This window comes from Meriones unguiculatus, chromosome 11 (assembly GCF_030254825.1).
Source record: "Meriones unguiculatus strain TT.TT164.6M chromosome 11, Bangor_MerUng_6.1, whole genome shotgun sequence".
Classification (NCBI taxonomy): Eukaryota; Metazoa; Chordata; class Mammalia; order Rodentia; family Muridae; genus Meriones; species Meriones unguiculatus.
In genome coordinates, this window is record NC_083359.1 from 2,662,746 (window position 1) to 2,690,703 (window position 27,958).

General features: G+C 63.7%; 3 protein-coding genes and 1 long non-coding RNA gene across 5 annotated transcripts in view; 3 read left to right on the forward strand and 1 right to left on the reverse strand.

The window, feature by feature from the left end:
- The window catches only part of Dnah2 (dynein axonemal heavy chain 2), a 110,009-nt gene extending 104,116 nt beyond the window's left edge, over positions 1-5,893 (forward strand). Inside the window, exons 77-88 of the mRNA XM_060365002.1 lie at positions 71-219; positions 310-493; positions 1,085-1,275; positions 2,901-3,092; positions 3,212-3,396; positions 3,615-3,843; positions 3,915-4,066; positions 4,181-4,295; positions 4,786-4,962; positions 5,045-5,119; positions 5,272-5,422; positions 5,555-5,893. Of these exons, the coding sequence (XP_060220985.1) occupies positions 71-219; positions 310-493; positions 1,085-1,275; positions 2,901-3,092; positions 3,212-3,396; positions 3,615-3,843; positions 3,915-4,066; positions 4,181-4,295; positions 4,786-4,962; positions 5,045-5,119; positions 5,272-5,422; positions 5,555-5,709 (1,955 nt within the window). The 3' untranslated portion in view covers positions 5,710-5,893. The remainder of the gene's footprint in view (positions 1-70; positions 220-309; positions 494-1,084; positions 1,276-2,900; positions 3,093-3,211; positions 3,397-3,614; positions 3,844-3,914; positions 4,067-4,180; positions 4,296-4,785; positions 4,963-5,044; positions 5,120-5,271; positions 5,423-5,554) is intronic.
- Positions 2,406-4,847, reverse strand: LOC132646440 (uncharacterized). 2 transcript variants are annotated; one of them, XR_009584736.1, is made up of 4 exons: positions 4,715-4,847; positions 4,197-4,285; positions 3,281-4,022; positions 2,406-3,195 (listed from the first exon to the last, which is right to left on the reverse strand). It is a non-coding gene; the product is annotated as an uncharacterized LOC132646440 (long non-coding RNA). The 2 variants fall into 2 exon arrangements; XR_009584735.1 differs by lacking the exon at positions 4,715-4,847 and having other exon boundaries at positions 4,197-4,335.
- A 391-nt stretch (positions 5,894-6,284) lies between the features above and the next one.
- On the forward strand, positions 6,285-25,829 carry Kdm6b (lysine demethylase 6B). Its single transcript, XM_060364980.1, is given in 28 exon segments — positions 6,285-6,441; positions 8,893-9,173; positions 12,676-12,785; positions 17,211-17,326; positions 17,547-17,690; positions 17,778-17,919; positions 18,096-18,194; positions 18,285-18,504; positions 18,591-18,683; positions 18,766-18,927; positions 19,009-19,218; positions 19,303-19,659; positions 19,752-21,098; positions 21,100-21,255; positions 21,257-21,541; positions 21,543-21,835; positions 21,932-22,058; positions 22,141-22,246; positions 22,968-23,173; positions 23,265-23,327; positions 23,428-23,501; positions 23,590-23,738; positions 23,816-23,930; positions 24,009-24,196; positions 24,301-24,442; positions 24,713-24,839; positions 24,957-25,127; positions 25,203-25,829. Coding segments are annotated over 23 exon segments (4,851 nt in total). The 5' UTR covers positions 6,285-6,441; positions 8,893-9,173; positions 12,676-12,785; positions 17,211-17,326; positions 17,547-17,690; positions 17,778-17,782; the 3' UTR covers positions 25,227-25,829.
- A 627-nt stretch (positions 25,830-26,456) lies between these two features.
- Tmem88 (transmembrane protein 88) lies at positions 26,457-27,754 on the forward strand. The gene is made up of 2 exons (XM_021648196.2): positions 26,457-26,936; positions 27,045-27,754. The coding sequence occupies exons 1-2, from the start codon at positions 26,727-26,729 to the stop codon at positions 27,312-27,314; spliced, it is 480 nt and encodes a 159-aa protein (XP_021503871.1). The 5' UTR covers positions 26,457-26,726; the 3' UTR covers positions 27,315-27,754.
- Positions 27,755-27,958: the final 204 nt, after the last annotated feature.

A 27,958-nucleotide genomic window follows, 5' to 3' on the forward strand; every position in this document is an offset into this window, starting at 1 on the left:
CGCCCCCTCCCCCTCCCCGACAACTCCAGCCCCTGAAGAGCCCCCTGTTGAGCTTCCTGCCCCCCTCCAGGAGAGTGGGAGAACGCGTGCAACGAGATGCAGAGGATGCTCATCGTCCGATCCCTGCGCCAGGACCGCGTGGCCTTCTGCGTCACCTCCTTCATCATCTCCAACCTTGGCTCCCGCTTCATCGAGCCACCCGTGCTAAACATGAAACTGGTCAGCCCTGCGCCTGCTCGCCCCCACAGCCCATAGCCCCTGCCGGCGCCCCGCCGCGGCTTCCTCACGTCCTTCTCCGGGTTCTTCTAGGTGATGGAGGACTCTACCCCCCGGTCCCCACTAGTGTTCATCCTGTCCCCCGGCGTGGACCCAACCAGCGCTCTGCTTCAGCTGGCGGAGCACACAGGCATGGCCCACCGCTTCCACGCCCTGTCCCTGGGCCAGGGCCAGGCCCCCATTGCTGCCCGGCTCCTCCGAGAGGGTGTGCTACAGGGTGAGTGTCTGTCTCAGCCAGGGCTGCTACTGCTAATCACCGTCCTTTAGACACCATGGCCAGAAGCCACTCCGGGAGAAAAGGGGTTATTTCCCTCATACTTCCTTAGAACCGGTCACCGGTCACGGTCACCGGCCAAAGCAGGGAGGGCGGGAACTCATCCAGGGCAGGAACCTGGAGGCAGGAGCTGACTGCTCACTGCCCTGCTCCCTGTGGCTTGCTCAGCACCCAGGACCACCTGCCGGGGCAGCCCCACCCACCATGGGCTGGGCCCTCCCCACCCAGCACTAGTTAAGAAAATGCCCCGCAGGCTTGCCTCCAGCCCGGCCTGATCTTGTGAGGACTTCTCTGAACTGAGGCTCCTCCTCTCTGACTCTGGCACTGGCGCCATCTTTCCTGTCCACTGCTCAGCCCCAGTCCGCCTCCCAAGAAACCTCCTCCTCAGCCCACCTGCCATGATTGCGGCTCCTGCTTTTCCATAAACCGCAGAAGTAACCCTGGGCATCTGCACCAGCCCTGCACCCCCAGTGCAAAGCGCGTGGGTCAGGAAGCTCGCCGGCCGACCCCTGCTGACCTGGTGCCCCCTTGCAGGACACTGGGTGTTCCTGGCCAACTGCCACCTGTCACTGTCTTGGATGCCCCATCTGGACAAGCTGGTAGAACAGCTGCAGGTGGAGGACCCGCACCCTTCCTTCCGCCTCTGGCTCAGCTCCAGTCCTCACCCAGACTTCCCCATCTCCATCCTGCAGGCCAGCATCAAGATGACCACAGAGCCACCGAAGGTAGAGTGGCCACAGAGCCGGCATCGCCAGAGCTGCCCGCTCGCCCTTCTGCTCAGTGGCACCGGAGAGGGGTTCCCGCCCTAAAGACCGCACACCTTTCTTTGACTCTGTTGTCCTCTAAACTCCACCTTTCTTTTGCAAGCCCAGCTCCCGGCACTTAGCAACGGCAGCAGCCACCCTGTGGGTGTGCCCTTCTCACACCACGGGCACTCCTGCACCCTCCTGCTGCTCTCCCTTTTCAAGTTCACACCTGGATGCTCAGATTTTCTCTCCTTCCTTCCCTCTCTTGAGAATTTTATCTTTGATTTCACAAGTTCACTGCTGAAAACAATGATATCAAATACAATAATACTGACCCTTTAAGATCTGGGGGGGGGGGGGAGGTGCGCGCCCTCATGCCCAGCGGGCGGAAGGCTGAGGCAGTCGGATCCTTGAGTGTGAGGTCAGCCTAGAGGGTGGCTCATGCCCAGCGGGCGGGAGGCTGAGGCAGTCGGATCCTTGAGTGTGAGGTCAGCCTAGAGGGTGGCTCACAGGCACCCTAAGTCCAGCCCCAGGAGAGCCGGGGCTGACTTGCTTTGAAAAAATGGAGGGCAGAATAAGCATTTTTTTAAGTGCCTTTTCTCAGTCTTGCGACCTTCTCTCCAGGCCCAGAAGCCATTATTTGAATAGTTTGTAATTTTCTTATAATTTTAACACAAAATTCGGTGTCACAAGTACAACCATATCATGATTTATTTTCCTACTTAATTCGTGTACTTGACATTCATTCCATACTTCATACATTCATACAGATCATCATCTTTCCATCTGTTTTTTTTTTTTTTTTTTTTTTTTTTTTGAGATGGGGCAGCCCTGGCTGTCGTGGAACCAGCTCTGTAGGCAAGGTTGGCCTCGAACTCCCTGAGATCTGTCTGCCTCCCCAGGCCTCGGATTATAGAATTAAAGGAGTATGCCACCACTTCTCAGCTTTTCTCTTCCTCCTCCTTTTTGTTTGTCCTTTTCTTCTTTTCTCCTTTTGCTATGTAGCCCAGTCTAGCTTTGATCTTGTGATCCTCCTGCTTTGGTCTCCCAAGTGTATGCCCATACTTGCAATTCCATACATTTAAAAAAGAAAAAAATCTCAGTTGCAATAGACTGGCAGTATAGCTCAGTGGTAGAATATTTTCCTGGAATGAACAAGGCTTTGAGCCTCAACCCCCAGCATTGACGTAAAACACAACAAATAACAATGAAAAGCTAATTGCAGGTGTACACTTCTGTCTTTATCCATATGTTCTGGCACTTGCAAACTGAACTGGTTCCTTCATCAGGGGTGTCATGACTGAGACAATCAAGCGCAGAGGAAGGGCCGGCCGCTGTGGTACACACCTGTAGTCCTAGCACTATCAGGAAGGCAGGGAGATACCCGAGCTCCAGGCCCACCTGCTCTACCTGGCCTTCCCAGGCCAGCCAGAGCTGCAGGATGAGACCTTGTCCCCAGAACGGGGAGGGAGGGGCAGAGTGATTGGGCCTCAGTGTGCAGCACTGGTGGGGGAGGGAGGACTCAGTGGGGGCAGCCCCGCCCCACTGTGAGCGCCCTCCACCCCGCCCACCGTCACAGGCAGCCCTTGCTTCCCCGCCCTCAGGGTCTGAAGGCCAACATGACTCGCCTGTACCAGCTGATGACGGAGGTCCAGTTCACGCACTGCTCCAAGCCCGCCAAGTACAAGAAGCTGCTGTTCGCGCTCTGCTTCTTCCACTCCATATTGCTGGAGCGCAAGAAGTTCCTGCAGCTCGGCTGGAATATTGTCTACGGCTTCAACGACTCCGACTTTGAGGTTCGCGCTTCCCTCGTCGGCCCTCTCTCCTCGTCCTCCTTGCCCCGAGGCTCCTTTGTGGGGTACTGGGTGCCAGGACATGGGGAGAGGCCTCGCCATCGCCCTGGGGTCACACACAGGTGTCTGAGAACCTGCTGAGCCTCTACCTGGACGAGTATGAGGAGACGCCCTGGGACGCCCTCAAATACCTCATCGCCGGCGTCAACTACGGCGGCCACGTCACGGATGACTGGGACAGGCGCCTGCTCACCACCTACATCAATGATTACTTCTGCGACCTGAGTCTCTCAACCCCCAACTACCGGTGAGGGCTGAAAGGAGATGCTCAGACCTGGAGCCAGGGTTGTGTGTGGGTGTGCGGAGACCCGGAGGTCGGGAGGAGACAGAGTTTGTGGAGTTGGGAGGCGCAGCAGGAGCTGGAGCCGCCAGTCACGCAACTGGGAACACATGGAGCCTGAGGTCTTGGTTTGGTGTGGAAGCTCAGGTCCTGCCACGTGGTGATTCTCCACTGTGGCTGCCCAGGTTGTCTGTACTGGAGACTTACTTCATCCCGAAGGACGGGGCCTTGGCCTCTTACAAAGAATACATCAGCATGCTGCCCAGCATGGACCCCCCTGAGGCCTTTGGCCAACACCCCAATGCTGATGTGGCCTCGCAGATCACTGAGGCCCGGACCCTCTTTGAGACTCTGCTTTCCCTGCAACCCCAAATCACACCCACCAGGATTGGGGGCCAGAGCCGAGAAGAGAAGGTAGGGACAGAGGGCGTCCCGGGGCGAGGGAAGGCTGAAGGGCAGGCCAGCCCCAGCCGCTGCCTTCCTAGGTCCTCGAGCTGGCTGCGGATGTGAAGCAGAAGATCCCCGAGATGATCGATTACGAGGGCACCCGGAAGCTGCTGGCTCTCGACCCGTCCCCGCTCAACGTGGTCCTCCTGCAGGAGATCCAGAGATACAACAAGCTGATGAAGACCATCCTGTAAGGCGGGAGGGACATGCAGGTCCTGGGGGGGGGGTGGGGGAGAATGGCCCCAGCTCACGCCTGGGGTGGCTCTCGTAGGCCTGCACTCCCTTTAATGCTCTTTCTGCCCAGGTTCTCCCTGACAGACCTGGAGAAGGGCATCCAGGGCCTCATTGTCATGTCAACAAGCCTGGAAGAGATCTTCAATTGTATCTTTGACGCTCATGTGCCTCCGCTCTGGGGAAAGGCAAGATCCCATCACTGCCCGCTCTAACCCTGAACGCCCCTCACTTCATTCTCAGGGGGCAAAGGGCAGACTTCAGAGAGTGTGGGGTTCCAAGCTCCAGACAGGTTCAAGGTGTGGAAATCTGGCTCTGCCATCTGGGGACTGCAGAATTTAACTCACAGGCGTATTCATTGAACTTCTGCAAGGGTATTTCAAAGACCTCCCTCCCCCAAGCACTGTACATGGTCCTTTTGAGTTAGGGACCCTCAACTAGAGTCTATTCGAACATTCCGCACACACGAAAACCCCCTGAGCAATCTGAAACTCTTGTGGCCCCGTGCACTTTGGCTAGAGGCACTCTTGGGTGATCTCAGTGTTATTAGTACGCAGCTGCTACTTCATGCCCCCCCGCCCCCCAGTTAGTCTTGGAGAGCTCCGACCTGGAGTTGCAGAGCAGGAGCTGATGCTGCCCAGGGAGCATGGAGCAAGCCAACCCCGCCTCCTTTCGCAGGCATATCCCTCACAAAAGCCCCTGGCGTCGTGGACGCGGGACCTGGCTGTGCGCGTGGAACAGTTTGAGCTGTGGGCCAGCCGAGCCCACCCTCCTGTGATCTTCTGGCTGTCTGGCTTCACTTTCCCCACGGGCTTCCTCACCGCCGTGCTGCAGGCCTCGGCGCGCCAGAACAACGTGAGTGCCCAGGATGGCCGAACCGGGGAACCCGGCCGGGTGGGAGGCTGGAGGCCTCCCTCGCTGTCGCTTCCACCCACAGATCTCAGTGGACAGCCTCTCTTGGGAGTTCATAGTCTCCACCGTCGATGACAGCAACCTCGTGTACCCCCCCAAGGTGAGAGGCAGAGCAGGTGGGCCGCTAAGCAAAGGGTGGGGGAGGACCCCGGCAAAGAAGCCAGAAGATAATTGGAACGGGCGGGCAGAGGAGTCAGGTCAAAAGTAGTGTCAGCTTAGGGTCTGAACTTCACCCCAAATCTGTCTCTCCAGGATGGTGTCTGGGTTCGCGGCCTGTACCTGGAGGGTGCTGGCTGGGACCGGAAGAACTCCTCTTTAGTGGAGGCAGAGCCCATGCAGCTGGTCTGCCTGATGCCCACCATCCACTTCCGTCCAACGGAGAGCCGCAAGAAAAGCGCCAAGGGTGGGACTCGGGCTCCTTCCCAGCCCGTGTTTGGACACTAAGCTCCTCCCCCCGGCCCCTGGCCCCTGCTCCAGCCCTCAGATCCCCCCCTCCCCTGATCTTCCGAGTCTGACTTCCTTTCCTCGCCCCTAGGCATGTACTCCTGCCCCTGCTATTACTATCCCAACCGGGCAGGCAGCACGGACCGAGCCTCCTTCGTCATCGGCATCGATCTCCGCTCGGGAGCCATGACGCCGGATCACTGGATAAAGAGAGGCACCGCTCTGCTGATGAGCCTGGACAGCTGATGAGTTCCCCACCCCACCCCTCCCGCTTGAGGGGCTCAGAGGCCCTCGAACTGACAGCCGGAGCTCAGGCTTGGCTCTCACAGGAATGCAGCCTATAATGGCGCCTGAAGGTACCCGGTGGCGCCAGCCGTCAAGGTGGAGGACTTGCGTGGAGCTCAGCGCAGTAAAACACGTGCAAACCCAAGCCTCTCAGTGGAACGGTGGTGTTTCAGCGCGTGTTGGGGCGGCGGAGGCGGCCGGCAGCGGGAAGGGGGAGCGGGGAGGGAGGCGTGGCCTTGACGGCTCGCCCGCCGGGCCCGGAGGAGGCGTGGCTAGGCCTCCCGGGACGGGCGGGAGCGGGCGGGGCGGAGCTTGCTTCAGAAGGGCGCGGGATCCAAACGGAGCAGAGACTCGTCAGGTGAGGGTCCGGGGTGGGCTCCGCACGCCGCGCCCTAAGCCCTGCAGTCCTCACTCGGAGTTCCGACCGGGCGTGCGCGCTGAGGCGAGCGGGACCGAGGGCGGGGCGGGGCCGGAGAGCGGACTTGAGCGCCGAGGGGCGGGGCCACGGCCCGGGGGCGGGGCCCGGAGGGGCGGGGCCCTGGGGGCGGGAGCGGGTGTTTGTGTTGGAAAAAATCAAACTGCGCCACGGGGTGGAGCGGCCCCCCCAACCCATGTCTGGGGGACGGTGTGGGGGGGCCGCTCGACCCCCGAGAGGGCTTGCGGATGCTGAACCTCTGGGATCCCCAGAACCAGGTAATGGGGAGCCCCAGGGGGTTCTGGTAGAAGGGAAGCCATCTCCGTGGAAGGGGGTGCGGGACGTCAGGATCTCTGAGGGGTCGGGCCAGGGATGGGCATTTGAGTCTTGGGGAAAGCAATGGCAAAGTGGGGGCGCAGGACGTGCAGGCCCCCCAGAAAGGAGCAAGGCGAAGGGAGCGGGAAAACTGCGGTCCCGGCTCCAGAGGTCGAGAGGCCCTGAAAAACCCCGCTGGGACGGGGACCTTCGCCGGGGCGGGGCCGGCCGGTCCTGCGGAACGCGGCCGCAGACAAGTTGCCGATGGCCCCCTGAGGTGAGGCGCGGCCGGGCGCAGCAGCTCTGGGGCCCCTCGAGGGCACCGTCAGTGCCCACCCCCGGCGACATGTGTCTGCAGCCGCCCCCGTCCCGCAGGCCGGGCTCGCCCCCGCCCCCGGGCCGTCCCCACGCTTCCGTCTGAGGTTCCCTAGCCCTCGAAGGGCTCGGGCCCCGGTCTCCACGAGATGGCTGAGGGGCACGCGCCTGCAGGAGAGTGCGTCGAGGCTCTGCCCTGACTCCCTGCCATCTGTCCCGCACCCACCCTGGCTCGCGCCCCAGGAAGTCGTGAGCCTGAGGGCGACGGGCGGGAGCTGGGGACAGGGCTGCAGGCTCAGCCGATGCTTTTCCGGCCTGGAATGGGGTGGTGAGGGGCGTGCCGGCCTGCGGTGGGAAACTGGGGTGCTGAGAGGGCCGGGGACGAGAACCCCGAGAGCTGGGGTGCGGCGGAAAGGGCCTCAGCGGTGGTCGCGAGCGAGGCAGGACTCGAGCTGATGTCCGTGGCTTGCCGGGCCTGTTTGCTCGGTTGCCAGAGTAACGGGCCGCCGCCAGCTTCCCAAACTCCTCTCTGCCGCCCAATCCGCGGCGGCGGACGTGTCTACGTCGGGGCCCTGGTGGCCAATGGCGGGCCGTCCTCCCGGAGAGGCTGCCGGGGGCTGGGAGAGGGGGAGGCGGCGAATCCCCGGGATCTGCACGTGCACTCCCACACGCAGCGCTCCCGCGGCTCCCCCTTCCACCGCACGCGCCCAGACTGTCCCTTGCGCCTGCGCGGCGAGATTGTGCGCGCGTGTCTGTGTGTGCGCGCGCGCGCCTTCCCTTCCCTTCCCTCCCGCGCCACCTCGCCTCGGGTTTAAGTCTGTGTTTGCAAACTGGTCCAGCGTCGCCTTTCTCGAGCCCCGAGGGCCCAGGCGTCTGGGTGGGTGTGCGCTCTCGAGACGGACGTGGACCTCGCTCGGGGAGGCCGGCTCCCCGTGCCCCCCGCCGGCGCCCCAAGCTCCCAGGTGGGCTGGGCGGAGCTGTGGCTTCCGGCGCCCCAGGCTCGGCCCCGGCTTTCTCGAGCTCTCGACTGGGGAGCGGGTAGCAGCGCCCCTTCCCGGGGCTTCACCCGCCCAGGCCCGGCTGCGGCCAGTGGCCCCGGCAGGACCCCATGAGAAGCGCCTGGTGGCCCAGGTGACTTTCTTGGCCAGAGGATCGTCAGAACCAAATTTTTTTTCTTGTAAATTCCTGGGTTTTGGTATGCAAACCAACGCTTTCCCGTCCCTTCCCTGACATTTCCTCCCAGCTCGCCCCGGCGTTCTTTGCACCTCCCCTGGCTCCTCTCGTGCTGGCTGTCCCCGGCTCCACTCGTCCTCTGCTTCTCCAGAGGGTTATATAACTCTTCCTCTCGGCGTGTCCTGATTTCAACTCCACAGACTCCGCCCTGGAACGGCGCGGGAGGGGCGGGAGAGTTGGGGACCCAGACAGATTCCGGCTGGCGGCCAGCTGGGGCACAGGGGATCCCGCAGATAGCAGGCTGAGTCCCGCGGGACTCGGTGCCCCGTCCCAGTCTCCCGCCCCCAACTAGAGAGCAAGCCCAGAAGAAAGAAGGCGCAGTATCTCCGAGGGGCGTGTCGGGACAGTCAGAAATGTGGGTTGGGAGGTCAAGGCTGGAGGCTGAGGGGAGGAGGCTGGCGAATGACCCGATTCCCTAGGATTAAGTCCTGTTGGGGTTACTAGAGATAAAGGCAGGACACCTGGGTTTCCTTTTCGGCTCCTTCTTGGGTTCCCAGAATTCGTGGAGTAATCCTCTGGAAACTCAGCCAGCCAGGGCCTTCTTCGCAGTGGTAGGAGTCAAAGGTCTGTGTTAGAGGTGGCCTGGGATGATGTCACCCGTGCACGTGCCCCGGGACGGTTGCCAGGCAATGCGATCTCCTCCTCCTTTCCCTTCCCTCCCACCTCTGCCCGGAGTTCCGCTCCAGTCCCGTGCCGTCTCTTTCCCCTTTCCTTTCCCTTGGCATTAGCATCCTGCAGGTGGGAAACCCTGGCCTGGAGTTTACTGAGGGGGAGGGGCGCGGGTGTGGTGTGGCCTGAAAGACTTTGCCCCTTTGCTGGGTTGAGAGGATTCTGGGTCATTTTTTTTTTTTTTTTTCTTTTTCTAGCTTGCCATAGACAAACTCCCTCTCCAGCCTCCTGCGCTCCCCGGACCCCCACGCGCGCCCTTGGAAGAGTCTCCTCGCGTCTTTACTTTCCCACCTGCTGCATGGCCCAGTGTCGCGTCGCCCTTTCCCATCCTGAGTTGAAAAGGGTGTAGTTGCCAGACAGCTGCCCCGAGAGCTGTGCGTAGGTATACGCACCAGTTCCTTCCCGCAGCCCCCTGCACCTCCTCTCACCAAACGGGGAGCGGTGTACGCTGGAAAGTCGAGGTGTCCTATCTGTGAGGGTAGGTGGATGAGCCTCTGGCATTGCCCGCTTCTGAGAGAGCAATTCCCGAGAGCTATGGCTGCCCTTCTCCGCTAAGTACTGGAGTTGGCGATGGTATTAGAACGTCTCCTTTCTTATGGCTTAGAACCTGGACTGTTGGCTCAAACCCGCTGCTAAGTGGGACCCGGAAAGGTCACAACCTCTCAGAGCCTCCATCCGAATCTGGGCCATTTAGATATCAATACCTACCTTCCAGCTGATGGGGGGGCTACTGAGGTAATTTATGCGAAGCACTTAGCACAGTGGTTGGCATAAAATTAATACCGAATGAGTGTCAAGAAACACATATTATTAGATGGTGTTAGTTATTATAGTGGGTGGACCTGTTCTAAAGTAGCCATCGCTAGGGACTGGGTAGAGTGGAGAGTTTTGCTAACTGGTGTGTGGGGGTGTTGTGTTGGGGTGTCAGGGAGTACTTTACGTACCTTATTTGATGTGGGCTTTCGTCTGATTTGTATTGCTTTCTTTGGGTTCATTTTCCCCCCTCCTTTGGCTGCTAAAATAATTATGTTGTGGCTTGCGATTTTTAAGCGATGCTCTGGTTCCCACCCCACGTTGCTCTCCGGTGCCTTTCATTTTGCAAAGGGACTCCACAGTTTCCCTAGCGGGGACATGGCTGGGCTAAAGGGGTGTGTAAAAGGTTGGGGTGGATGAGTGGAGAGAGACTGGTCGGGGGAGGCTGGGGGAGCGGGTAGTTAAAGGAAGAGACCGGAAGGGAGGAGGAGGGAGCCTGCTGGTGGGGAGGGAGGGGAGGAGGAGGAGGTGGAGGAGGAGGAGGAGGAGGACGACGAGGAGGAGGAGGAGGAGGAGGAGGGAGGGAGGGGGGTGGGGAGAGCCTGCTACAGTTCTTTGTTTGACTCCGGGACTCAGGGACGGGGAGGAGGAGGGAGGGAGGCAGAGGCTGCAAGCACCGGGGCAGGCCCAGGAGGCAGAGGAGGGACCGTCTCCCCCGCCCCCCCAGCCCCCGCTCCCCCCCCTGCTGCTTCCCCCCTCCCTACCCGGACTCTGGGGGCACCGCCGGGGGACAGACACCCAGCAGGTAACCCTGGCCTGGCTCTCCCTCCCCCTGTCTTCTTTCCTTCCACACCCTCTCCGGCGATCCCTTTCCGTCTCCCCGATTCCCCCGGCCTTGCCTTTCCCCCTAGCCCTCCTTGTTCCATTTCCCGGAGTTGGGCTTGTCGCCTGCTGGCTCCGCCACCCTCCGTCTCGTGCAGTTCCCTTCCCCCCACCCCACAGTGTGTGTTCCCCTGTTCTGCCCGAGGCACCGTTTGGGGTTCTGTCTCACTGTTTCTCAGGCTGGCTTCTTCCAACCTGTCTCCTGGGGCCCTGAGGGAGGAGGGAGTCCTTACCCTTTAATGGCTCCCCCAGCCTCCCTTGCCTCATTCTCCTCGTAGTAGTCTCTAGGGAGAGAGAAAACCAGAATTTGGGGGCCCCTATGGAGAGGCAGGGGGTCTATGTGTGCTGCTGGAGACGGGCTGTGAGTGTGTGAGTGTGTGTGTGTGTGTCTGTGTGTGTAGAGGGGGTGGGGGTTGTTAGCGACCAGGCTGCCTTTCTGATGTCCCTTTAAATGGCCCTTACATTTCTGGGGACTGGGGGGGTGGGTGGGGTGGGGAAGTGGCAAGCCGCCTGCTTGGGGGGCAGGGCCCTGGGTTTGTCCACACCGTCAGGGGTGGTAATGATTTAAAGGGACAGCTATGGTGTGGCCACTGCCACCCTGTGCTGGCAGGAGGGGGAGCTGGCAGGCTGTGTCTATGGAGGATGGCTGGTGAGCAGGGAGGGCATTTGAGGCTGTCTGGTCCTGGGCCTGCAGGGCTGCAGTACAGCTACCGTGCCTGGAAAAGGTGCAAGAAGGGTTGACAGCCCCCCAAGGGTGCTGCGTTTGGGCTCTCTCCAGAACCCCATCTTTGAGACCTTTGACTTCACGACCAAGAAAGAATCTGAGTCTGAACTACAGAATCTGTGGGCCCAGGTGGGGGACAGTGGCCGAGCTGCAGGCCAGCAGGGTGACCTGGGCACTTTGGAGCTGGCCTTTCAGCTTCCCCTTTTGTTTGGTTCTTTGCACAAGAAGGCCCCAGCCCCTCCTCCTCATGCTCATGCCCCCACCCCCACCCCAGCTGTTGGACAGATGAATTACAGCCTCCTGCTTGGGGCCAAGGCTGGTAAGGGATTAAAGTTCTGAGGTTGGTCCTTTAAATGGCTGGTGGCCCTGCCCCACTCTGCACACACTCTGCACACACCCTTCCGACCCCCTTGGCTGCCTCTCACTCCTTTTGGTCTGGCCTGAGGGCCCCCTTCTCCCCACTAGGCTAGATTGACCCTTTCTAGCATGCACCACCTCCACAAATGCTGTCAACTTTGGGATTAAGCATTTTAGTCTTGAATTTGCCCTGTCCTGAAGGGTTCCAGCCTCCAGCATTTTTCGCCAGCTGAAGGCCCTTGCCGATCTGGTTTTCTCAGCCTGCAGCTGACCACTGCCCCTTTAGGGCCTTGCTTAGGTCAGAAATAACACCTCCCTGGGGGCAGTGTCATCAGCAGCTACGAAAGCTTGCAGCACATTGCATCATGGAGGCCGGAGGCCAGAGGCCTAAGTCTCTGGGGCAGGGGGAAAGATGGGGGCTGGAAGGGCAGGAAATGGAGAGGCCGGGCAGAGAACCCAAGTGTCTGGGTCCTGGGGCCAGGAGGATGGAAAAGATAGCTCCCCAGGTGTGAGTGTGAGCTGGGGGCTGACTGAACTCCCACCCCATGGCAACACCTGGTTCTTGACCCTAAACTTGTATTTACAGACCCAGCTCTTTGTATGTAAGGATTGAGAGGGAAGGGGTGGCCCTGGCACCTCCTTGGGCCACACAGAGGAAGGAGGTGATGGGGAAACAGGATATGGCCTTGGAGGGAGCCTGCTGTCGGGCTACTTCCCGGCTCAGGCCCAGAGTCACTGTTCTTGAGGAAGGCTCCACCCTGTTGGGCCCGTTCATCTGGTCTGGCCACGTGTGCCGATTGCCAGGACCTGCCGACACCTGCCTGAGGGAACTTGGAGGGTCAAAGTCCAAAGGGTGGGGTGGACTATCTGGTGTCTCGTTAGGGTGGGGAGGAACTCCCGGATCTGGAGGAAGCAGAACTGAAGGTCCACATGCCCTGGGGTCGGAACCAAGGCTGGCCTGGTCATAGCGTTCCCTCTAACTGGGCCTACACAGCGGCCAGTGAATCTCAGTCTAGCCCGGAGAGGGGTCTCGGGTTGGTACTGAAGTGTCACAGCGTGCCCCCTCACCACCTGAACCAGGCTGCCTCCTGAGAGGAAGGTTGGAGGATGGCTTTTTTTCCAGGTTGCCATGGAAACTGATTCTCCAATCCCATCTGACCTCTAGAGCCAGGCTTCTCAATGGGGGGGGAGGGGGCAAGGAACTCGGGGAACTCCTCCATCCTGGGAGACCCCCACTTCTGACTGATGTTTTATTTTCTTTTAGGTTCCCCCAGGCACCATGCCAGCCCCATAGTACCACCCACCCATGAGTTCTGCTGTACCCTCTGCTGGGGCACTTGTTCCGATGAGACAGAGCACTTCAGACTTCATCTGGTAAGCTCAGCTTCTGGGTTGTCATTTCCCCCAGGTCCAACTCTTCACCGCGTGTCTGAGAAGTCTTGGCTATGATCTGGTTCATGCCCACTCATCAGAATGGTCCGGTCCAATTCTTAACCCCTCCCCCAACACTCAGTGCTTGAATGGTTCAGCCCTCTGGGTTTACGCGCCCCTCTATCTCCTGTGAATGGTTCACCCCTGTACTTGAGCAGACCTGGAACCCTAACACAGCTCTGCAGCTTGTGTGTTGGCTGAAGAGAGCTGGGGTTTGTTGTGAGATACTCCAGGAATTTCTTGTGAAGGGCAAGGCTTTCTTTTTCCGCCCCGCCGGAGGGAATGGCCATGCTTCTAAAGGGTGTTTCGGAATTGATCTTGTCTAGGCCAAGCTGGCCATCTTCGCATCCCACCTCTGTGGTCCTCTGGCCCATTCTAACTCTCCTGCTCTCCTCAGCCCTTCTGCCTCTGCCAGGTTTCTTCCTGAGACCCTGCTTCATCTCTCTTTCCGCCCTGGTAGGAAGCAATTTCCCCGAAGCTGGGAAGTTAAGTTCTCTGATTCTTCATTGCTGTTCCCTATTACTCATAGAGTTTCTCGAGTTGGACTGTTTTCCCCCCCTTTCTGTCCTGCTCCGCAGGATGGTTTGCACACTGGGGTGGGTGCCTTTGTAGACTTGTGCCGAATGAACGTTTTAGCTAAACGCAGTGCTTTCCTGCCACCCACGGCTTCTGAGCTCTGCGCAGGGCTTCCTATCCACACCTTCCCTCAAAGATACAAGACATTTGGGATAGGAACGGAGGAAGGCTGGTCTCAGAGGGAGCCTGCAAGGATAAAACTGAGGGAAAGCAGGTCAGAAGCAGCGTGGAGAACTATACCTCTGGCAAGAAGCCCGGCTGGTCCCCTCAGCATGCAGAATGATGTTCCCCAGCCTCAGTTTCCGCATTTGCAGCATAGGGCAATCAAGTACCTTCTCTGCCAGATTTGGGGGAGAGTTAAAAGATGCACGTGAAAGGTTTGACACAGTGCCTACCATTTAATAAATGCCAGTCGTTTCCACCGTGGTTGCTGCAGGAGCATGAAGTGAGGACGCCGAGAAATGGGGCTGAACGGATTTAAGGCAGACACAGCCCCAAAAGCCTGCTAAACGGAAGGGCCACTGACCCAGTAAGTCAGGATTCAGGGCAGTAGAAGCCCTCGGGCCTGCCTTCGGGGTTTCCTTGGCTGTTTGAGATGGTGAAGGCAAACACGGAAGGGCATGTGCACACATACACGTGATTCCCACAGTGATGCCGAGGAGACCCAGACAAAAGACTGAGGCAGCAGCCAACCAGACACACAGACAGACAGCATCTCGGAGTCATGTAGACAGGGATAATGACAGGAACGCGCCAGACGCGGGCTCGGAGACGATGAGCAGATATGCAGGTGCACACCGAGACCCACACACAGCCGACCCTGTTCAACCGACTGGCGAACACAGCGCCCAGTCAGAGGCAGACACAACGCCCGCAGTGACACATAGCGGGCCAGCGCGCCCGGGCGGGCACTGTCACTTCTCGGTGGGGGCGGGGAGGGGCCGGCGGCGGCGGCGGGGGAAGGCTGGGGAAGGGAATCCCGGGCGGGCGGCTTGCCCGGGTGGCTGAGTCACTGCGGAGCCTCAGCCCGCAGCCCTCCCTCTCCGCCCGGCTCTCCCAGGTGAGAAGCCAGCCGGTAACCTCCCGGCCGCCGCCATGCCGAAAGAAGACCGCGAGGGACCGGGACCCGCGGGGCTCGGCTCTGCCTCCGCCCCACCTCCCAGCCGGTGCGTGCCGGCCTCGGGCTGAACGCGTGCTCGGGAGACACTGGCGCGCGGGGTGCGGCGTCCGCGCGCGGGTCGCAGGCCCCGCGGTCCGGGAGCTGCGCCGAGGGGCTCGCGGCCCCGAGCCCGGAGAGAGTTAAGTGGGTGTGATTGATGGGGCACGTCTCCCCCGGGGCTACAGGGGGAGGGGGCCGGTTAAAGTCCGGGAGTCCAGATCCCGGATGCAGGAGGCGGGGCTGGGCTCTGCCGGGAGTGCCCGGATGGAGGAGGCGTGGCCTCGACGCGAGCGGAGTTAACCCTTTCGGGGCGGCCGGCGTTGGGGGCCGTGAGTCGGGCCGGGGGTGGCCGGCTTGTCAGCCGAGGAAGTGTGTCGGCCGTCGGGCCGGGCCCGGGACGTGCGCGCCCGCCTGCCATCAGTCCCGGAGGGGGGGTGCGCGTGTCTGTCTTTGTGCTTGCCCGTGGCTGTCCCCTCCCCCTGGCTAGCAGGAGCCCTGGGAGTCGGGGAGGGCCATTCCTGCCTCCGAGCGAGAGTGGAGGTGAGAGTGGACGGCGCGCCGGCGGCGGCGGACAGGTGTGAGCGCGGCGGCGGGGCTGCCCGGCGCGGGGTGGGGCTGCGGCGCGGGCGGCCGCGGGGAAATTCCGCGGGACCGGCCGGGGCGAGCTGTGTGGGCTGCGGAGTTGTGTCTGCCTCTGACTGTGTGTCTGTGTGAGCCGAGGGGGGCGGGGGCTGACTCAGTGGGAACGGGGGGAGGTTTCGGAGTGACTCACTCTCCCCCACCCTAGCCTGGTTCAGACCCTGAGAGAGGCTTTGTCTGCGGGGCGGAGGGGAGGTCGGGCGCCCGCGTCCCCGCCGGGGACCCGGGGCCGCGGTGGCTGGCGAGCCCGGGCTTCGGGTACAGGAAGTTTTGTTCTGGAGCGCTTTGTAGTCCGCCGTGTCGGCGTGGGCGGTTGTGGAGAGAGGCTGGGGATCGGGAGGGCTGGAGGGACGGAACTCGCCAGTTCAGGGAAAGCTGAGTCAGTTCCCCGTGGGAAAGCAGAAGTGGCAGAGGGGAAGTGTCATCATCGAAGGGGAAGTGCATTTCCTGGCAACGAGCAGCGCCCTGGGCACCGCTTCCCCAGCGGGGACCTGCCGCTCTGACGTCCGGCGCCCCGAGCTGCCGTTTGTCCGGGCCCGGCCGGGGCAGCCAGTTGGGGCTGCACCGGACCGCAGTTCAGGGTCGTGCGCGTCCCGGGGATTGGTAACTGACGGGCTGCAGCGTCCGGAGTTCCGCCCGGAGCGCGGCGTGAAGCGAGCGGGGCGCGGAGCGCAGGCTCCCGCCCGGGCCGGCCCGGGCACCTTCCGCGCCCAGTTGACCTTGCCCCGGCGGGAGGGCCGGGCCGCTGCAGCCCGACCCTCCCGCCCCTGCGGGCCGGGTGGAAATTTCCCCGCGCGGACCGGCCGGCCGGGGCGAACTTTCCAGCCGCCCCCGGCCCCGCGCCGCGCTCCCCCGGCTTCCTGCCCGGCGCCTGCTCCAGCTGGAGCGCTGGCCCCGCCCCCGCGGCTTTGTACTCGCCTCTCGCCGCTCGCTCTTTGTACTCTAGATTCGCAATGGGCCGAGCCCGGGAGCGGAGTCGGCTCCCTACCTGCGGGGACCGGGGGTAGGCGCGGGGCAGCGGCTTCTGCGCCCGGACAGGCCAGCAGGGACAGCTGGGGCTGAGGGGGACGCGCCGAGGAAGGGCAGCGCCGCGCCCGCCGCGGGCCGAGCCAGCCTCGACGGGAAGGGGCGGGGGGGGGCGCAGGAGGAAGTGAAACAGGCTCTGGGTTCTTTAAGGGAGTAGGCGGCGAGAGTGGGACAGGGGTGATGTCACTGCCTGGCGGGCCCCGCCCTCCCCCTCCCTCCCGAAGGACCCCCCCTTACACACACCGCTTCCGCTGCGCAAGTGGCCACGTCACGGGCAACCCCCGAAATCCCCCCTCCCTTGGGGGGGCGGGGGCCACGTGGGCCGTGGGGAACCGCGTGGCCCCGGCAGGGAAAGGGCACAGAGGATACGGGAGCCACGCGAGAGGGGCCGCTCCACGGCGCTCGGCTTTTCCGAGAGGGCTGGGGGCAGTGGCCAGGGCCCGGCCGGCGCGGAAGGCTCGGAGCCTGGGCCGGGGAGGCCCCGCAGGCGCTGGTATGAGGCTGGGGACTTGACCGTGATTGAGGACTGGGTCAGGCTCTGGAGGTGGAGCCCTGACAGGCGCGGGCGGGCCTGGCGCTGGGTCGGGGTGCCGGGGCGGTGGAGGCAGAGCCAGGCAGCGCCGGCGGCCGCCGCGGAGGGCAGGCACGTGGCCCCGCGGCGGTGCGCAGGGGTCGGCTGCCCGTCGCTGCGGCGGGTCGGCAGGGCTCCGCTGCCAGCTGGCGGCTCTGCGAGCTCGCCTTCGGGGCGCCTCTTGGGTGATCTGCCCACCGTCCCTGGCGTGGTCCCGGCCAGCGTGCGCTTACTGCGCGGCGGGCCACCGGTTTCCGATCGGAGGTGTGGACCCCAGGTGGGAACCTCGGGGTCACATCGGGGTCACCCTAGGGCGAGCCTGTCTGACCAGCCCTGCCGCCCCTCCTCCGAGGCCGCTGAGTGCCCGGCTAACCTCGCTGCTATTGGTTCCTGCCAGGCTGTTACCGAGGCGGAGACAAGGGTGATGGTTGGCTGTCTGTGGAGAGAGGCGTCTTGTGATTGGCTGGGTCTCTGAAGCTCCTGGAACTGAGAGGACGCTCCCACGGAGGCTGGGTAGGCTGCGGATTGGAAGCCTGGCCCACGGGGCGGCTGGGGCGGCCCCGGCGCTTGTCCCCTGTTCCCGCTAACTCCACTCGCGGACGGCCGGGCGTCTAGGGGCTGCCTCTGCCGGGGTCTGCCCGGCTCCTTGCCCTCAGGCCTCCTGCGCTGACAGCTCGGACCGGCCTGCGGGTCCGGTTGTGTTGGCGAGCTCAGTGTACTCTTCTCTCGGTAGAACTGGTTGCAGAAGGCCAGAGGCTGCTGCCTGGGAACAGTGAGCACTCTTGTTAAGAGCGGTTGGAGCTGGACCATCGTGCCAGAGAGCTGGGGCAGGGGGCCGGGCCCCATCTCCAGGGCTCCTGGGGCCACTGCTGACCTGGTAAGGGACAGGTTGGAGCCGCTGTGGGTGAACGTTCTCCTGGACGTTTTGCTTCCCTGTTAGAGCAAGGTGTCTTGTCCCCGACAGGCTGGATGCATCGGGCAGTGGACCCTCCAGGGGCCCGCTCTGCACGGGAAGCCTTTGCCCTCGGGGGCGTGAGCTGTGCTGGGGCTTGGAGCTCCTGCCCACCCCATCCTCCTCCTCGAAGCTCATGGCTGCCCGGAGGCAGGTGAGAAGCTGGGCCATTAGCACTATCTCCAGGCGTCTCCCTTCCAGCCTTCTCTGTCCATGTCTGTCATTCTCCTCGAGCTTCTGTGGTTTGAGGCCCAGGTCCCAGCCTCCTCTGCTCTTACTCGCTCAGACGCCTCCTCTCTAGGGAACAAGCTTGCTTCTTTCTCTTTCCAGGTGCTCTGCCAGCCTTGGGCAGCCCCCACTCCCTGCTCCTTTACCCCCTTCTCATGGCAGTAGCTCCGGGCACCCAAATAAACCCTACTATGCTCCTGGGTAAGTGGGGTTCAGAAGTTCTGGGATTAGAGGGAAACTGGGGCCTTCAAACGTGTCTCAAGCTTGCTCACGCCTCCTGCCTCTCTTCAGGACGCCCGCCCCAAGACCTCTCCACGGGAAGCTGGAGTCCCTGCAGGGCTGCGTGCAGGCCCTGCTCCGGGAGCCAGCCCAGCCAGGGTTATGGGAACAGCTTGGACAGCTGTATGAGTCAGAGCACGACAGCGAGGAGGCCATATGCTGCTACCACAGGGCCCTTCGATATGGAGGAAGCTTTGCGGAGCTGGGGCCACGGATTGGCCGATTACAGCAGGTGGGATGAGGCAGGACAGGGGGCTGAGGGGAGCCTTCTAGCCCAGTGTCTCCAACTTATCTTATTCTGCCCTTTGACCCTCCCAGGCCCAGCTCTGGAACTTTCATGCTGGTTCCTGTCAGCACAGAGCCAAGGTCCTGCCCCCGCTGGAGCAAGTGTGGAATTTGCTGCACCTTGAGGTAAGGCTGGGGCCAGGTGGATCAGGGAAGAGGGGGCCTGGCAGGCTGGCACCCAGGCCACGGTGGCTGTCTTCATTTTCAGCACAAACGGAACTACGGGGCTAAGCGAGGGGGTCCTCCGGTGAAGAGATCTGCCGAGCCCCCAGTGGTGCAGCCCATGCCCCCCGCGGCTCTCGCAGGCCCCTCGGGGGAGGAGGGCCTCAGCCCCGGAGGCAAGCGCAGGAGAGGCTGCAGCTCTGAACAGGTGTGGCTCTAGGTGGGTGCGCAGGCGGGAGGACGCGTGCCTGGGGCCAGGAGGGGGTCTTCACACTCTCCTGTCTTTCAGGCTGGCCTTCCCCCGGGCTTGCCGCTCCCCCCACCGCCACTACCACCGCCACCGCCACCGCCACCTCCTCCACCACCTCCCCCTCCGCCACCGCTGCCTGGCCTGGCTATCAGCCCCCCGTTCCAGCTGACTAAGCCGGGGCTCTGGAGCACCCTGCATGGAGATGCCTGGGGCCCCGAGCGTAAGGGCTCAGCGCCCCCAGAGCGCCAGGTGAGGCCCTCTCTGGTGCCTGCCACCTTCCCCTCCTTAAATTCTGTCTGTCCCGTTCTCACTCTCCCTCCCTCCCCTCCGTAGGAGCAGCGGCACTCGCTGCCTCACCCGTATCCATACCCAGCTCCTGCCTACACCGCTCATCCGCCCAGCCACCGGCTGGTCCCAGCCACACCCCTTGGTCCAGGTCCCCGACCCCCAGGAGCAGAGAGCCATGGCTGCCTGCCTGCCACCCGTCCCCCCGGAAGTGACCTTAGAGAGAGCAGAGTTCAGAGGTCGCGGATGGACTCCAGCGTTTCACCAGCAGCATCTACCGCCTGCGTGCCTTACGCCCCTCCCCGGCCCCCCGGCCTCCCCGGCACCAGCAGCAGCAGCAGCAGCAGCAGCAGCAGCAGCAGTAACAACACTGGTCTTCGGGGAGTGGAGCCGAGCCCAGGCCTTGTGCGTTCTGACCTTGGGCTGAAAGTGGGTGAGGTGTCTGGGAGGGGGGCCACTGAGGCAAACGCCCTGACCTGTCCATTCTCCACTCGCAGCCTGGCGCTGACCATTACCAAAATCCTGCGCTGGAGATTTCCCCTCACCAGGCCCGCCTGGGGCCCTCGGCACACAGCGGGGCCCACAGCGGCCGGAAACCATTTTTGACGGCCCCTGCTGCCACTCCCCACTTGCCCCTCCCACCTGGGACCCCGCCATCCCCCCCACCGCCCTGCCCTCGCCTCCTGCGCCCTCCACCACCCCCGGCTTGGATGAAGGGCTCCGCGCGCCGCTCAGCCCGAGAGGATGGAGAGATTTTAGGGGAGCTCTTCCTGGGCGCCGAGGGGCCTCCCCGCCCGCCTCCCCCGCCCCTCACCCACCCCCGCTTTCCTGTGGGCACTCAGGATTCGCACACCCCTCCCACGCCCCCAGCCACCAGCAGCAGCAGCAGCAGCCACAGCAGTAGTCCTGGGCCTGTGCCCTTCCCACCACCGCCCTACCTGGCCAGAAGTGTAGACCCCCTTCCCAGGCCGTCCAGCCCACCACTGAGCTCCCAGGACCCGCCTCTTCCGCCACTGACTCTCGCCCCTCCCGCCTCCGGCCACCAAAATACCTCAGGAAGCTTCAGGCGCTCGGAGAGCCCCCGGCCCAGGGTCTCCTTCCCAAAGACCCCCGAGGTGGGGCAGGGGCCGCCCCCAGGCTCTCTGAGTAAAGCCCCCCAGCCTGTGCCAACTGGGGTTGGAGAGCTGCCTGCCCGAGGCCCGAGGCTCTTTGATTTCCCACCAACTCCCCTGGAGGACCAGTTCGAAGAGCCAGCGGAGTTCAAGATCCTGCCCGACGGGCTGGCTAACATCATGAAGATGCTGGACGAGTCCATCCGGAAGGAGGAGGAACAGCAGCAACAGGAGGCAGCCGCGGCCCCCCCACCCCCCCTCAAAGAGCCCTTTGCGCCTCTGCAGCCTCCGTTTCCCAGTGACACGGCCCCAGCCGCCACCACCACGATCCTAGACGAGGAGAAGAAGCCACCAGGAGCCCTTCCGCCGCCGCCGCCTCTAGCCAAGTTCCCGCCGCCTCCCCAGCCACAGCCCCCACCGCCTCCACCAGCCAGCCCAGCCAGCCTGCTCAAGTCACTGGCCTCTGTCCTCGAGGGCCAGAAGTACTGTTACCGGGGGACGGGAGCGGCGGCGGCCAGCAGGCCCGGGGCCCTGCCCGCCACTCAGTATTCCTCCAGTCCTGCGTCAGGTGCTACCGCCCCACCGCCCACGGCAGCGGCCCCCAGCGCCCAGGGCTCCCCCAAGCCCTCGGCCCCCTCGTCATCTCAGTTCTCTACCTCAGGCGGGCCCTGGGCCCGGGAGCGCAGGGCGGGCGAAGAGCCGGCCCCGGGCCCCGCGCCCCCTGCCCCGCTGCCCCCCACCGCTGCCGCTGCCCCCTGCTCGCTCCGAGTCTGAGGTGCTAGAAGAGATCAGTCGGGCCTGTGAGACCCTGGTGGAGCGGGTGGGCCGGAGTGCGGTCCACCCGGCGGACCCGGCGGACCCGGCCGAGCCCGCGGACAGCGGCACCGAGCCGCCCCCCGCCGCCGGCGCCGGCGCAGCCCAAGGAGGAGAGCGGCGGGGCGCCAGCGGGCCCGGGCAAGCGGCGGCAGAAGGAGCACCGGCGGCACCGCCGGGCCTGCCGGGACAGCGTGGGCCGGCGACCCCGCGAGGGGAGGGCCAGGGCCAAGGCCAAGGCCCCCAAAGAGAAGAGCCGGCGGGTGCTGGGCAACCTGGACCTGCAGAGCGGAGAGATCCAGGGCCGGGAGAAGGCCCGGCCCGACCCGGGCGGCGCCGCCAAAGCCAAGCCTCCCACCACCCCCCGCGCCCGCCCCGGCGCCCGCGCCCCTGCCCCAGCCCCCCGCCCCCTCGGGCCCGGGGCCCGGGAAGAAGGCGCGCGAGGACGCCCCGGGGCCCCCGGGCGTGAGCCGCGCCGACATGCTGAAGCTGCGGTCGCTGAGCGAGGGGCCCCCGAAGGAGCTGAAGATCAGGCTCATCAAGGTGGAGAGCGGCGACAAGGAGACCTTCATCGCCTCCGAGGTGGAGCAGCGGCGCCTGCGCATGGCTGACCTCACCATCAGCCACTGCGCCGCCGACGTCATGCGGGCCAGCAAGTGAGCGCGGGGCCGCGGGGCCGCGGCACCGGGTGTGTGTGTGGGGGCTCGCCCGGGACCCCCGCGCTTCTGACCGAATCCTTGCTCGTCTCACAGGAACGCCAAGGTGAAAGGGAAATTTCGGGAGTCCTACCTTTCCCCCGCGCAGTCCGTGAAGCCGAAAATCAACACCGAGGAGAAGCTGCCCCGGGAAAAGCTCAACCCCCCCACGCCCAGCATCTATGTATGTATGCATGCGGCCTGCCCCGGGAGGGCCGGGCCGCGCCGGGAGGAGGCTCTGACCCGTCGCCCTCTGGTCGCCTCAGCTGGAGAGCAAGCGGGACGCCTTCTCGCCAGTGCTGCTTCAGTTCTGCACGGACCCCCGGAACCCCATCACCGTCATCCGGGGCCTGGCGGGCTCGCTCCGGCTCAGTGAGTATGCCGAAGGCTCGGGGACCCTCAGAGCCCCTCCGCCTCTAGACCGCGCAGTCGCGCCCCGAGTGGCGTGTCAGCCTCTGTCACTGCCGTCCCACGCAGCGCACACCTGCGAAGGTGGAGCGATTGAGAGCGTGAGCATGCGCGGTCCACACGCCGTTGACCCCAGCGCGGATCTCTGTGGCTCTATAGACTGAGCTCCAGGACAGCCAGGGGTACACAGAGAAACCCTATCTCGACAAAAACAAAGTAGAGCAAACAAAAAGGAATGAAAAGAATCTATTATAGACGACTTCCGATCCCTAGTTTGGTTTTTTAATTTTGTGTGTGTGCGCGCGCGAGCGAGCGAGCGAGCGAAATTTCAAAGCGTAAAACTAGAGGAAACTATAGAAACAAAGGCCAGTCGCGTGTCCTTCAGGGATTCTTTCCTCCCGGAGAGTGATGGAGGCGTTCCAAGGTTGACTACATCTTGATTGCCTGCTGGGCGGGCGTTCATGTGCACGTCCGCGAGTTCTAGTAGCGAGACCGAGGCGTGAAGTGGGTGGAGGAGGCGGCTGGGGCACCCAGAGGGCCAGCCTCGCCAGCTTCCTGGGGCTGCGGTTCTTGCCCGTTCCTCGGCGCTGAGTCCCGCCCAACCGGAGCCCACCTCATCCGAGTGCTGGCCAGGGCGGGGAGGGGCTTCCGTCCTGACGGGCGTCCTGTTTGGCGCTCCCTGCAGACTTGGGCCTTTTCTCCACCAAGACGCTGGTGGAGGCGAGCGGGGAGCACGCGGTGGAGGTGCGCACGCAGGTGCAGCAGCCCTCGGACGAGAACTGGGACCTGACGGGGACGCGGCAGATCTGGCCCTGCGAGAGCTCCCGCTCGCACACCACCATCGCCAAGTATGCGCAGTACCAGGCGTCCTCCTTCCAGGAGTCGCTGCAGGTGAGGCCCGAGCCGGGCGGGGCTGGGCGGGACCGGGGTGCGGGGCTGGCCGGCCGGCGACCCTGACCTGCGTGCCCGACTGCCCAAGCAGGAGGACAAGGAGAGCGAGGACGAGGAGTCGGAGGAGCCAGACAGCACCACGGGCACCCCCCCCCAGGTAGGGCCCAGCCCCGTCCCATCCCTCCCCCCCCCCCCCGCGCCCGGCTCCCTTGCGGCGCCGCCACCGGCCACCGACCCGTGTGCCTTTGCCCTGTAGCAGTGCACCGGACCCCAAGAACCATCACATCATTAAGTTTGGCACGAACATCGACCTGTCGGACGCCAAGAGGTGGGTGATGCCGGTGAGGCTGGGATGGGGTCTGCTGAGGGCCGCGCCGGGCGCCGCTCCTCACCCGGCCCTCCTCGCGTGCGCACAGGTGGAAGCCCCAGCTCCAGGAGCTGCTGAAGCTGCCCGCCTTCATGCGGGTGACGTCCACCGGCAACATGCTCAGCCACGTGGGCCACACCATCCTGGGCATGAACACCGTGCAGCTGTATATGAAGGTCCCCGGCAGCCGGACGCCAGGTGCGCGGGCGGCGCGCGCTCGGGCGCGGGCGCAGGGGGCGCGGGCTTCCGCCGTGACGTGCCGTCTCCCCCTGCAGGCCACCAGGAGAACAACAACTTCTGCTCCGTCAACATCAACATCGGCCCGGGGGACTGCGAGTGGTTCGCCGTGCACGAGCACTACTGGGAGACCATCAGCGCCTTCTGCGACCGGTGCGCGCGCCCCCGGCCGGCCCCCGCCGCCCCGGGTCCCTGGGGCTCCCCGCTGACCCGTGGCTGCCCGCCCCGCAGGCACGGCGTGGACTACCTGACCGGTTCCTGGTGGCCCATCTTGGATGACCTCTACGCGTCCAACATCCCCGTGTACCGCTTCGTGCAGCGCCCGGGGGACCTCGTGTGGATCAACGCGGGAACCGTGCACTGGGTGCAGGCCACCGGCTGGTGCAACAACATCGCCTGGAACGTGGGGCCCCTCACCGGTGAGGGCGGGGCCGGGGGCGGGGGGCGCACCGCCAGGCCGGGGCGGGCGGGGGCGGGGCTCCGGGCTGCCCGGGAGCCCGCCGTGACCGCCTGCGGCCCGCAGCCTATCAGTACCAGCTGGCCCTGGAGCGATACGAGTGGAATGAGGTGAAGAGCGTCAAGTCGATCGTGCCCATGATCCACGTGTCCTGGAACGTGGCCCGGACGGTCAAAATCAGCGACCCCGACCTGTTCAAGATGATCAAGTGAGGCCCTGTTCGCTTAGCCACGCGCCCCGCCCGATGGCCCCTGCCCAGTCCTTCCAGACCCCCTGTCTCCAGCCGTCCGCGCGAGCGATGCCCACGAAGCCCCTGTTCTCCCTCAGCCCAGGTGTCCTGTGTCCAAACACACCCAAAACCCTGAAATGTCCAGACGGGAAAAGCAACCCAGAAATGAAAGTGGGGGCCTGCCTGGGGGAGTCCGGGGCTAGGGTGCTCGGGCCGTGCGCCCTGCAGCCTCGGCCCTTCCTTCCGCAGGTTCTGCCTCCTGCAGTCCATGAAGCACTGCCAGGTGCAGCGGGAGAGCCTGGTGCGGGCCGGGAAGAAGATCGCCTACCAGGGCCGCGTCAAGGACGAGCCTGCCTACTACTGCAACGAGTGCGACGTGGGTAGCCCTCCCCCTCCCCCCTCCCGCGGCCCCCCTTGACGCCGTCCCCCTCCCGCCCCCCCCCCCCCGCGACTCGCCCGCCGTGACGCCTCCCTCTCCCCCCGCCCCCGCCAGGTGGAGGTGTTCAACATCCTGTTCGTGACCAGCGAGAACGGCAGCCGGAACACGTACCTGGTGCACTGCGAGGGCTGCGCGCGCCGCCGCAGCGCCGGGCTGCAGGGCGTGGTGGTGCTGGAGCAGTACCGCACGGAGGAGCTGGCGCAGGCCTACGACGCCTTCACGCTGGTGAGCGCGGGCTCCGGGGGGCGGGGGGGCCGCCCGCGCCCGCCCAGCCCTGCTGACCCCGCTCTCGCCCCGCAGGCCCCCGCCAGCACGTCGCGATGAGGCCGGACGCCCCGCTCGCCCGCCCACGCAGGCCGCGGCGGGGCCACCAGCACACGCCTGGGCTGGACCTAGGTCCCGCCTTCGGCCGGGAAAGGGGGTCGGGTCCAGCCCTTCCACCCTATTGGCAGCTCCCCTCACTTAATTTATTAAGAAAAAGAATTTTTTTAACAAATACGAGGAAAAAAAGGAAAAAAAAAGGGAGACGGTCGGGGCCGGCGGCCCCTGCCCCGCGCTCCCCTCACCGACTTTGGCCTTTCTAGCAGCAGACACAAGGACCAGGCTCCGGCGGCGGCGGGGCTCATACGGGTTCCCTCAAGCCTGCCCGCCGCGCCCGCCGCCCGGCGCAGAGCTCGCCCGCGGCTCGTGTACATAGACGTTCGGCAGCCGAGGTTTTTAATGAGATTCTCTATGGGCTTTACCCTCCCCCAGGACCTTTTTTTACTTCCAATGCTAGCTGTGATCCCTGTATATGTCTGTTTATTCACTTGGTTATGATTTGTATTTTTGTTCCCTTTGTTTTTGATTTTTAATTTATAACAGTCCCACTCACCTCTATTTATTCATTTTTTTGGGGAAACCCGACCTCCCGCCCCCACCCCCAAGCCATCCCTCCTGCCTCTTTGGGAGGCCCGTCCCGGGCTCTCCCCATGCCCCAGTACGTGTCCGGGCGTGGCCGGCGTCTCCGCCCGCTCGCGGCTCCCGCCGGCTCTCATGGTGCTCTAACCCGCTCCCCTCCCCCACGCCCTGCACTTTCTCTCAGACCAGTGCCCCGCTCCCGACCCGACCCCCAACTCCGCCCGAGGGTGAGCGACTCCTGTACTGTAGGGGAAGTGGGAACTGAAGTGGTATTTTGTAAAAAAAAATAAATAAAATAAAAAATTTAAAAGTTTTAAAGACAGAGCTATGAGGAAAAGAAGCCCTGCCCTCCCCAGCCTCGGCCGATTAAACCATTGGACACCTCCACCCCACCCCACCTTAGAGGCGAGAAACAGCCCTGGGCAGGGCCTCGCTGGGCAGGGACAGCCTGGGCTGAGCTGCTCTGGGGCTTTATTTTCATTTTCTTGGTTCGTTTTGTCCCGCTGGGGCTGCGGAGGGGTGGGGGGCTACAGTACCGCCCCTCGCACTGCACTGTCTCTCTGCCCCAGGGGCAGAGGGGTCTTCCCAACCCTTCCCTATTTTCGGTGATTTTTGTGTGAGAATATTAATATTAAAAATAAAAGCAGGAAAAAAAAAAAAAGGCGGTTGTGTTTTGATGGTGGCTGCGGAGGCTGTCAGCTGACGGGTCGGGGCGGTGATGGAGGGCCGCGCAGCCCCCGAGCCCCTCCCGGAAGGCGCCTGTGGAATGTCCAGAGCCAGGCCTGCTCCTTGGGATGAGGATGCCTAATCCCAGAGCTGCATTCCAGGATAAGGTAGTGGGGGGTGGGGAGAGGCTGCCCCGGGGGAGGGGCAGGAAGGAGGGCTATAAGGGCTGCAGCCGTCGGGGCGGGAACCAGCCAGGCCATGGCGGAGGTGCCCGGAGCCCAGCGCTCGGTTCTCGCTGGCGGCCCAGAGCCCCGGGATCCCCTGGATTGCTGGGCCTGCGCAGTGCTGGTAACGGCCCAGAATCTGCTGGTGGCCGTCTTCAACCTCCTCCTGCTGGCGCTGGTGCTGGGGACCATCTTGCTACCCGCTGTCACCATGTTAGGCTTCGGCTTCCTCTGCCACTCCCAGGTAAGCGTGTTGCCCCAAGGGGTATGGGTGTGTGTGTGGGGGGGGACTGTTTCCCCCCTGGGCAGAATGCGGCCCAGCCGTCCAGCCTGACGCCCGTTACACGCACAGTTCCTGCGCTCCCAGGCGCCCCCCTGCACGGCGCATCTGCGGGACCCAGGCTTCACCGCCCTGCTGGTCACTGGATTCCTGCTGCTGGTGCCGCTGCTGGTGCTGGCCCTGGCCACCTACCGCCGCCTCTGCCTGCGCCTCCGCCTGGCCGACTGCCTTGTGCCCTACAGCCGAGCCCTGTACCGGCGCCGGCACATCCCACAGCCGAAGCAGATCCCGGCCTCACCAGGGTCCCGGGCTGTTCCCACACCGGGGAAGGTCTGGGTCTGAGGCGCGTGGAGTCAAGCATCCTGTCGCCTGAGGACTTACAGGAAGCCCAGGGCTGTTCTGCCCAGCCCTGCTCCTCACCACTGCCTGAGTCAGGTCCCAGCATCTCTTCGGTGGAACGGCAGCACCTGTGGACCCAGGGGAACATCCTCGTGCCCCAGAAAACCCATCCACATTTGAATCCTGACCGTTTGGGCTGGACCCTGCACATCTCTCCCTCCTCTAGCGTCAACAGTTGAGCTGGACTTCGTGCCTTCCTTTGCTGGTGCAGCTCCTCTGATATTTACGAGACTGAGGGGCAGGGCTAGAGAAGACACCATCACAAATAAAAAAAAAAAACAAACTTATAAAACGAATGCGCTCTCTGAATTCAGGGGTGGCACATACACAGTGGCCCCTGCCCAGGGCTCGGGAGGAGGACGCGTGGGCAAAGCAGAGCTTCTTTAAATAAAGCATCCTGCTTTCCCTTATCTCGTCGGTCCCTTCTTCCTGGTCGGACCCCGGAGCTCTGACCCTGACCCCGAAGTCACTTCCCTATTAATAATCGCGGAGGGGGCCTTGCGTTGACTGCCTACCCAGCTCCCCTTGGGGACCGGAGCCCGTTCTCTGACCCCAGCTTAAAGGAACTAAGCGTTGCCAGGCCGGGG